An 11,190-nucleotide genomic window follows, 5' to 3' on the forward strand; every position below is an offset into this window, starting at 1 on the left:
ATGAATACACAGTAACAGTGAATAACAGTGTAATGTCTCAGCGAGATGTCATAGCTAAATCAGTAACCTGGAGGATCATCGCTCATTTTGGGTCAAATGTAATCCGTTTTAGCGAAAGCGTTAGAAGTTTTTAGAAACTGAAAATATTCACCAAAGATTCGAACAAGGTCGTTCGCCTGCAACAACACAAAATGAGTATCGATATTGAACACTGACGGCCAGAAGAAACCACACTATGAATGCATGCCACTTTCTTATACGTCACCTTCAGAGGGTTACCGATGCTAGAGTTTCGATTCAGATTGCTCTAAATCGACTCCAGCATATACGTTTGTATGCTCGTAGACCTATGATTTGTGTTTCGTTGACACAGGACCACCGTGCTGCCCGCAAAAGACGAGCACAGGAACATCTCAGATGGGGACAAGATGAGTGGAGCAACGTGCTCTTCACGGGCGAACCCCGCTTTGATGTATAACTTGAAAATAGGAGGATTCTCATCTGCATAGAACCTGGTACACGGGATATTCCTGCATTTGTGCATGAACGTTCCCGATTTGGCGGAGGTGGAGTGATGGTCTGGGCAGCTATTTCTTTTAGTGGCTGCACTGATCAGCGCATTATCAGAAATGGAGCACTAACGGCTCAACGATATAGGGATGAGATCCTCATACATACTTGCGTTCTTTTACACTGCAGCAATCAGGGGTGAATTCATTCTCATGGATAATAACGCCCGGCTACATCGTGCTCTCTACAGAACAATTTCCTTTTCGACAAAGGAATCCTTTGGATTGACCAGCATATTCCCCAAATATGAACCCTATAGCACATGTTTGGGACATTCTAGGTAGAAGAGTTGCTAATTGCTTGTCACCCTTATAAGGAACAATTCGTCAGTTTGAAAGTTTGCTTCTATAGGAGTGGGAGAGAACAACCCAGTCCCTAATTGATAATGACATTGATTCCATGCGTCGTAGAAGTGCAACATTTCTTTCGGTCAGGGCAAACCACACCCCTTATTGAAACTCATTCCTATACGAGAAATCACATTTTTGTTGTATGTATAATATGCACAAATTGTGCAGTTTTTGTTTACCAACAAATATCACCAATAAAAATATTAATTATTCCTTGTTTATGGTTTCTTTTCTCATACCTTACATCTCCTATACATTGTATATCAATCACCAAAATATTTCCTCATGCGAAGTTTATATCCAAAATCATAATATCCTCTAATTATTTTCAAAAATGTATGTACATATAAAATATGTCATTAAAGTATGTTTCGATTACTAACTTCCAATGACTTTTCACTGAAACTTTTCGCGTACGTTTATAGGTCAGTTTGGCTGCTACAAGATGTACGAAACAGTCTGACTGCGGGGAAGATGAATGTTGTTTGGACACGATGTTCTTCAAGAGCCCGTTCTGTGAAAAGCGATACAAAGCTGGTCAGTAAATTTTTACTAAATTATCATTTCTGTAATATCAGTCTTGATGAATCAAATTATTTAATGGCTAAGAGTATTGCATAATTTCCTTCCTTCCATCAAGATAACTATTTATTTTTAGGTAAATCCATTTGACTTGATATGATGAATGGATATTTTGATCTGATAACTCTTATAAGAACAGTAACAAGAATATAAAGCCACATGATCAAAGAAGCATTGATCTACAAACTGTATTCGATATGCTTTATAAAAATTTATAGTCAAGAATAATTTTCGCTAAAAGTAAAAATTTTTAAATTAATAGCTAAGTTGATAGTACACGCAATTCAGAAGAGAATTCTTTTCAAGAAATTCTCTTTTGAAAACGAGGGAAAGAAGGGGATCCAAAAAATAATTATAATAAACGCTATCTACTATGTGTATAGAATAAATCTCGTACCGATGTTTTACGATAGAAATAATGTCATTGTAGTAGTGGTAGTAAGTGCATCGTAGAAGGAAAGTAGAATGGATTCTAAGGTTGAAATGCGATGATTTGTTTTAGTGATTTATTGAGAAATTAGAGCGATGCAGTAAAGGCATTGTCATGACAAGCCATAGTTAAATACTACCAGCATCTCGGACATGGCTCCTCAGAACTGATTCATGTTGATCGGCAAGGAAGGCCATCATGTTCTGAGGTACTGTAGGGAAAGACGCCAAATATTTGAAAATGCAAGAGCCGCAAAAGACGTCCAACCCTCGACTGGACAGGGATACTGAATCTACATACAGCTTAGACGACGACTATGCACAACCTAGTTCTTCCCGAATAAGGAGCAGTTCACCTTATCCGCGACGCTCTCTCAACCGCCGACAATCGCAGTCACCAGTACGCCGTTCCAGCCGTTCCCCACGCCGAACCAACGAGGAAATCTAGCTCAAGCGACCAGTACAGGAGGTGAGGCCTCAGTTGAAGAAAATCCTCTGACGTACACCACAGCCCAGTTGGAAAGAATAACACTTTTATCACCGTTAACGGACAGTGTGTGAAAGCCCTTGTTGATTCGGGGGCCTATTATTCTGTCATATCCGAACAGTTACGTCGACAGCTATGTTTGCTGAGAATGGACCTGTATTGAAAACTGCCTGTGGTAAAACTGTAGCTGCCTCGGGACGCTTTGTATTGAAAGTTGATTTGAATGGGACTAAGAAACCGTTTGAATTCCTTGTGTTTCCTGAATGTAGTCATCAAATGATACTTGGATGGAACTTTTTCCTTCACACCGATGCCGTTGTCGATTGTGGAAATCAAGAACTTATACTTGCAGAAATCCTTCCAGACAATGAATATTTAAATAAGTCAGAGCTCTCCTTGTTTGCCGCAACCGATTATGTAATTGAAGCAAACACCACAAAGCGAATGTATGCCCTGAATTCAGAGCTATGGGAAACAGATGAAGCTATGATTGTTGGAAACAGATTTCTGATGTGCGAAAAAGAACTATTGATACCAGCCTCAATTGTCACTATAGAGGATGGTTGTGGTAAATTATGGGTAACTAATTGTTCTCGACGAACCCAACTGATACCGAAAGGGATGAATGTAGGCTATTTAACGACCATAAAAAACGAGGCTATTTGCTCCCTAAGTTATCAGGCTCCAGCAGGTTCCAAGAGACATAGGTCCAGGAAAAGGTTATCTCAAGAAAACTTAAAAGAGATTTTCGGTACTGATTTGACCAATGCTGAGGAAAACGAGCTATTGAGTCTACTAGATGAATTTGGTGATATTTTTGACTTTAACAGTATTTCGAAAAAATCCCGATGCAATGCGGTGAAGCACAAGATTGATACGAGTGACAGTGCACCAATCAAACAAAGGCCATACCGTGTGTCAGCCACTGAGAGGCGTGTGATTGCAGACGAAGTGCAACGAATGCTAAAAGAAGATGTGATACAACCATCAGATAGTCCATGGTCATCTCGAATCGTGCTTGTGAAGAAGAAAAATGGTGAATGGCGTTTTGGTGTCGATTACAGAAATTTGAACAAGGTAACTAAAAAGGATGTCTATCCGTTACCTCGCATCGATGATGCTTTGGACTGCCTGGCTGGTGCAAAACTTTTCTCTATGATGGATCTGAAGTCAGGCTACTGGGAAATAGAGGTTGATGATACAAACAGAGAAAAGACAGCTTTTGTGACTCCAGATGGTCTCTATGAATTTAAAGTCATGCCGTTCGGATTATGCAATGCTCCAGCCACATTTGAACGGATGATGGACACGGTACTAAGAGGTCTCAAATGTAATATTTGTCTTTGCTACCTCGATGACATAATTGTGTACGCACCTAATTTCGAAGAACATCAAAAGCGTTTGAGGGAAATGCTGGAATGTATCCAAAGAGCAGGACTGACGCTAAATTCCAAGAAATGTTCATTTGGCAGAAAGAAGCTGACTATATTGGGACACTTAGTCGATCAACATGGGATATATCCCGATCCACAAAAGGTAGAGGCTGTAGCAAAGTTCCCTACTCCGAAAAATATCGCCGATGTCCGAAGTTTTCTGGGCTTGTGCTCCTACTACCGACGATTTATCCAAAATTTCGCAGATATCGCAAAGCCCCTACATGACTTGTTGAAGAAAGATGCAAAATTTTCTTGAAACGCGTTACAGATTGAATCTTTCGCAACGCTTAAAAGGCTGCTGACCAGTGGCACTGTTTTGGGACATCTTATTCCAGACGCAGAAACCAAGATAGATTCTGACGCTAGTGGCTATGGTATCGGTGCAGTACTGGTTCAGATCCAGGATGGCAAAGAAAGAACAATAGCCTATGCATCCAGGTCCCTTACTGCAGCTGAAAGGAACTATTCTACTACCGAAAAAGAATGCCTTGCCGTCATCCGGGCAATTAGTAAATTCAGGCCATACCTCTACGGAAAACCCTTCACGGTAGTCACAGGTCACCACTCTTATGTTGGCTGGCCAATGTTAAGGATCCATCCGGAAGACTTGCGCGGTGGGCTCTCAGGTTGCAGGAGTACGACATAAATATCGTGTACAAGAGCGGTCGGAAACACTCCGATGCAGATTCACTATCAAGGAAGCCTCTTATAGAACTAATAATTGAGAACAATGAAGACATCCTTTCTTTGCAGCGATCGTAGATAACGGAAAAGAGCAGCAGAAGGACAAACGATTAAAATCCATCATTACAACTCTCAAGAGAGGTGACGCATATCAAAATTAACAAATAAGGAATGGTATACTGTACAAAAGAAGCTATGATCCTATGGGACAGCAGTGGATCTTGGTGGTACCAAAGCAACTTCGTAGCGAGGTTCTAAGAAGTCTTCATGATGCTGCAACCGCTGGCCATCTCGGATTTGCCAAAACGTACGACCGAATAAGGAGGAAGTACCATTGGCCAGGGCTATATGGAAGCACACGGCGGTACGTATCACACTGCCGAGAATGCCAAAGACGGAAATCACCGCCGCAACGTCCACCAGGACAGCTTCATCCGATAAAACCTGCTGACACATCGTTTACAAAAATTGGAATAGATCTACTTGGACGCTTTCCTATTACTCGAAATGGGAACCGGTGGATTATAGTTTGCACAGATTACCTTACCAGATTTGCAGTCACAAAGGCAATACCGATAGCTGAGGGCACCGAAATTGCCAAGTTTATAGTTGAAGAAATTGTACTGAAGCATGGTGCCCCCAAAGAAATGATAAGTACCGAGGACGCAACTTCCTATCCAGTGTTGTTAAAGAAGTAATTCATCTATGCAAGACGTCTCATCTGCTGACGACTGCTTATCACCCTCAGATCAATGGCTTAACTGAAAGATTCAATAAAACATTGGCAGACATGTTGTCCATGTACGTAGACGTTAAACAGAAAAATTGGGATACTATTCTACCATTTGTAACCTATGCCTATAATTCAGCCAAACAAGACACAACGGGATTCAGCCCATTCTTTCTCATTTATAGCAGAGATATCCAGACTCCTCTCGACGTAATTTTCCCATACAGTATCGAAAATTCCAAAGATAGTTATGTGCAACATCTGATCACTAGAGCTGAAGAAGCTAGATAGCTTGCAGAACTCCATATTCTTAAAGCGCAAACCACAGACAAGCGCCGATATGACGAGAGACATCGACCTGTCAGCTACAACATCGGAGACTTTGTCTGGGTCTTCACTCCAGTACGAAAGGTTGGGTTATCCGAAAAGCTCCTAAGACGTTACTTTGGACCGTATCGAATAACACGACAGTTCTCTGACGTGACGTACGAAGTAGAAAGTATGGAACAAAATAAGAAACGACGGAATTCAAAAGACATCGTTCACGTATTGAGGTTGAAGCCCTATCTTGATCCGAAAGTACAACTAGACGATGAAAGAAAGCACAATATATCCAGGAGACCTGTTACAAGAAGCCAGACCAGATCGCAGCGGGACGCTGCTTCTTCCTAAGAAGGGGAAAATGTAGCGAAAATCGCTCGTTTCGACCGAGCTCCTCATAGGAGAAGCGGAGAAGGCGCAGGACTCGAAACCCGAAAGTACTGGGTTCGAAACCCATCAACGGCAAGATACCTGATAATTGGTTTTTATGTAAATTTCCTTGTTGTTAATGTTGTCTTATTTATGTAAATTTCCTTCTTATTCTTCCAGAACATTCCTAGTCTGGAATGTTTAAGCATGTTCACCATCTGTATATATGTAGCTCTTCATTCAGTTCTAGTTAATAAAAAGTCTTGAGTTTAGACTTGCACTTGCATGTTCATTTGTAGGATCCCCTCATCTACGCAACAATATCATGCACTTCACAATGTTTTTGAATTATGGAATAGATATATTTCTCTTTTTAAAGAGCGAAAACATATCCTTCAACCACAGTTTGTTTACTTAAGACATTTTGAAAGAATAATAAGGTAGCGTATGATATTTCTCATTTGGAAGCTGCCAGAAAATTTTATTCCATCTGCTTAAAAATTCTTTATCGAAATCATTTTGAAAGTTTGCAAACACCCTCTGCATAACAGACACTGCGTATCGGACTGTTAGCAATAAGCATAAATTGACATTAATTATACTATTAATGATCCTTTCAGTTACAAACCATACAGTCCGATGAAGATATTTTGATTTCATAATCGGAATAAGCAGCGAAAATACATACGGATTACTAAAATGCTGTAGTGTAAGAAAGCAAGTTGTTGATCAGTGTAAACCTGCACATAAGTTATTCTCGCAACAGATAATCTGCCACTCGTGAACCATGATCAAAGCCAAGGAAACTGATAACACTACCATACTAAAACGAAAAGCAGCTTACCATAAATAGTAGATAAATGAAATTATATGTACTTACTTTTATTGCATTATCAGAAGATTTATTGCGTTACGATATTATTATGGTATGTAACATTACTAAAAGAATGCACTGATATAGTCCTGAAGAGGACGTATCACATCCTCAATGATCGTCAGTGTACTTTGAACACATTAAAAAGGCAATTCAAGCGATTGTATTCGATATCTGTCTACTGAAGCACTACTATTTTCTATTCGTCAATAATCATCATTCTATTATTATAATCAGATAAAAAACAATTTTGCCATTATTTTTCATTAACATAAATATTGCGTAGCACGGTTAAAAATTCGTCCCCATTGCTGACAGATCACCACCGCAGTCTGGAAAAATGGCGAGGTAGCATCGCGGCTGTTGTTCCTCTTGTAATATTCTGTACAATTATTGCTTAAGATGACCCTGTATAGATTTTATCGTCTGAACCTTTATTAATATAAATTTTTAATTTTAATTAATATAAATATATTATTATTATAATATTAATATATATATATATAATATATATTAATATAATATATTATTATTTATTAATATAAATTTTTAATTTTTTTAGCATTTTTTAATGAATTATATTTTTCCAGGACAACGTTGCGTAGCCACTTCTCTTTACAAACCAGAAAAGGATATGTTCTACTTCGCTTGTCCTTGCGAAAAAATGTATGAATGTCTGGGCAAAGGCGTAACAGAGAACGGGGTAAATTCAAAAAGTGTTCTTTGTCTTCTTTGTATTGCTAATTATATTAAACATATTCGTAATAATATAAAATTTTATTTATAAATTTGAAAAAGAAAAGCTTAAATACTATCTCATTTTTTTAAACATTAACAGTTGGCTGTGTTTTAGGGCCATTTTAAATACTTCTGAAATACTCAAAATTGCACAAGACACCAAATTTCGGTAGGCGTCATGTGTAAAGTTAGTGCTTAAAGGCGGCTTTTATTGTACTCGTATAGTGTGCCAAACGAGCAAATATACACCGTCCACCAGACTGCCGTTGTGTGCGAAGCGGCGGAATGCCGAAGTTACCTGGTAGGTCTCATGTCCATCAAACTTAGGTGTCGTGTACAAACTGGTAGCACGCGGTCTATATATCAAAATTTTCAATTTCTAATTACAGTAAATAATTTAACGAATGAGATCAAACTCCGTGATAACGACAAAGCAAGAAGAAAAAATATTTTTTTTTTAAATGAATTTAACAAATATTCTCTATTCATAGAAAGCTAATATAAATTTAAAATTTCATTATGAAATTTTAATTGCGAATGTAAAAGATTAGTTATTGCTGTGAACTAATTTACAATATCATTTAAATTCTAAGAGCATATCTAAATTAAGTGCACCATCTAAAACCATGAAAGGAATATATAATATTCCAAAATATTAATCCCCAAAAATTTTTTGAAGAATTTTTAAGACCAAATTAATTTGCATAAGTGAATAATTGTTGAGCAAGCAGGAGACAGATGTTAAAATGTTTATTCGAACTTTTAATATTACTTCAAAAAATGTTTTTCGAACTTTTTTTCAAAAACATATTTTCGAATTTTTACAGTCCTTAGCAGTTTGCAACATCTATTTTCACAAACAGTAGCAGTTAACAATTTTTACAATTTTTACACATTTTTACAATGCCTCACAGTTAGCAACATTTTTGCACATAAAAAATAATTTACATTTTACATTACTTAAATGTTTACAGCATAGGTTTTTTACAATAGCTCACACATGTAGCAGCTTAACATTCAACTTTACATTGTATTAGCGCCCTCTATTTATAGAGTTAGCAGTAAAAAACTACTCAACCTCATTTAGTTTAGCAAATGCTTATACATTCTCAGGAATACAAATGTGTAGTTACTAGGTAAGTTATAAATATAAAAGATTAATTATTGTTGTGAACTAATTTACAATATAATTTAAATTCTAAGAGTATATGTAAATTAAGTGCACTATCTAAAACCATGAAAGAAATATATAATATTCCAAAAAATTAATCCCAAGAATTTTTCAAGTATTTTTAAGACCAAATTAATTTGCATGAGTGAATAATTGTTGAGCAGGAGACAGATCTTATCAAGGGGAAGTTGTCTCCAAAGCTTACTCTTCAATTACTCAATTCGTATTTCGTCATCTATATAGGCAGGGATATAGTAATATTCAAAACCAAAAGTAAAACCAAATGTTATGAATTACTAAAAACGAAATTTAAACTAGTGGGGAATTTTGAGAAAATTATCAAGTAAACTGACTAGGAATTAAAATATTCATTAGTAAATTGCCAATATAATTATGAGTCGAAAACCAAATTTTTTAGAAAATAAAAGAATTTAGAAACCCTTGCCTGTTGGAAACTTCCCCTACACGAATTATGCATGTAAACCTAAAATAAACTATATACACTCTATCAAAACACAAAAATACAAAAGTAATACTAAAAAGGCTAGTAAATAACAAGTTTTAATTTAACTTACCTAGTAACTACACATTTGTATTCCTGAGAGTGGATTAGCATTTGCTAAACTAAGTGAGGTTGAGTAGTTTGTTACTGCTAACTAATAGGTAGGGCTAGGGCGTTAGTACACTGTAATAGCTAGGGCGTTAATACATTGTAAAATTGCGTGTTAAGCTGCTACCTGTGTGAGCTATTGTAAAAACCTATGCTGTAAACTTTTAAGTAATGTAAAATGTAAAATGTTTGTTTTGTGTGCAAAAATGTTGCTAACTGTGAGGCATTATAAAAATGTGTAAAAATTGTAAAAATTGCTAACTGTTACTGTTTGTGAAAATATATATTGCAAAGTGCTAAGGATTGTAAAAATTCGGAAAAACGTTTCCGAAAAAAAGTTCGAAAAACATTTTTTTGAAATAAAATTAAAAGTTCGAATAAACATTTTAACATCTGTCTCCTGCCTACTTAACAATTATTCACGTATGCAAATTAATTTGGTCTTAAACATTCTTTAAAAAAATTTGGGGAGTTAATTTTTTGGAATATTATATATTTCTTTCATCGCTTTAAATCGTGTCATCTTTGCGCTTAATTTAGATATGCTCTTAGAATTTAAATGATATTGTAAATTAGTTCACAGCAATAATTAATTTTTATATTCGCAATTCAAATTTCATAATTAAATTTTTAATTTATATTAGCTTTCTAAGAATAGAGAATATTTGTTAAATTCAAATTTCATTCGTTGCAGCAATGGCGCAAGAGGATTATTTAAATTTATTTTTACTATATTCTTGTGAAACAATTTTTCAAAAAATGAATGCATTGGAGATATATCCAATATTCCAACTGAATTCAAGTATTCTGGAGGAAAGAAGAGTACTTGATATGTTTAGATAACGTTTTAAGTGACGGTGAACTTTTAGATTGCTCTGGAATGCACATCAAATTTTCGATTTTTAAAATTTATTAAACATATAAAATTTTGGAGTTTTCGGAAGTTTAGTCCGTTGCTGCCGAATGACACGAAAGAATCTAATGGCGACCCAATCAGATTAGCCGTTTGGCTAATGTGTCAATTACGTATCTAATTATTTAGGAACTCTTATGTTCTAAGTGTTGCACAGCATGTACGTCACAGAACTCGAAACAGAAAACTAACCATTTAGACTATCTTTTATTGGACGCTTATAGCTGAATTAATTTACGTGGGATTTTAGCGGCTTTATTTACATTTTAGTGTTGCTGGAATGAACTGTATGCATGAAATAATTTTGCCATTTTCTCATTTTGCAGGTAACATTCATGAAGAACCCCAAGTGCATTATGCCGACAATGTAATATTTTGTGTACAACAACTGCGTTTGTTTAAAACTGTTTTTACAGATCAATAAAAACTTTATTCTTTTTGATAAGTTTCCTTATTAAAAACCTTCGAAAGAAAACTCTTTGAGGTGTTTATTGCTTCGTAAATTTCTGATCTTGGCAAAATGCGAACTAAAGGTACGCGATCTCGTTCGATGGGCTTTTTTTTGAAATAATTATTATATTTTTGAATTTTTTAGATTTTTTATAGGATTGCACTCACACGTATAAAGTGATAAAAATATTCATTATTTTGTGAAAATTAACATGCATTAATGATTATTTTCCATTTTTGTTTTTTCTTGCGCAGTCATTGGAATTTGTTGATATCCAAAAACATAAACATTCGCACAACACCACTAATCACTTGAAAAACAGCCTCTACACTGAAGAGAATCTTCGCCTCATTATTATCTTGTTCGACTTTTTTTTTTTTTTTTTTTTTTTTTAATTTGTCATAGTTTGGCAGTCGGGCACACTCATAAAGCTTGGCATGAAATGATGACACAGAAGAGGTTAGCTGTTTTGGTT

The 11,190-nt window shown here is 35.9% G+C and overlaps 1 protein-coding gene across 1 annotated transcript in view; it reads left to right on the forward strand.

The window, feature by feature from the left end:
• LOC118185609 (toxin CSTX-20-like) overlaps nucleotides 1-10,709 on the forward strand; it is a 31,265-nt gene extending 20,556 nt beyond the window's left edge. The window contains exons 2-4 of the mRNA XM_035355494.2: nucleotides 1,346-1,457; nucleotides 7,423-7,535; nucleotides 10,591-10,709. Of these exons, the coding sequence (XP_035211385.1) occupies nucleotides 1,346-1,457; nucleotides 7,423-7,535; nucleotides 10,591-10,635 (270 nt within the window). The 3' untranslated portion in view covers nucleotides 10,636-10,709. The remainder of the gene's footprint in view (nucleotides 1-1,345; nucleotides 1,458-7,422; nucleotides 7,536-10,590) is intronic.
• Nucleotides 10,710-11,190: the final 481 nt, after the last annotated feature.

The sequence above is a fragment of the Stegodyphus dumicola genome, chromosome 3 (assembly GCF_044657685.1).
Source record: "Stegodyphus dumicola isolate Sdum_Otavi_A_Nest chromosome 3, ASM4465768v1".
Taxonomy (NCBI): Eukaryota; Metazoa; Arthropoda; class Arachnida; order Araneae; family Eresidae; genus Stegodyphus; species Stegodyphus dumicola.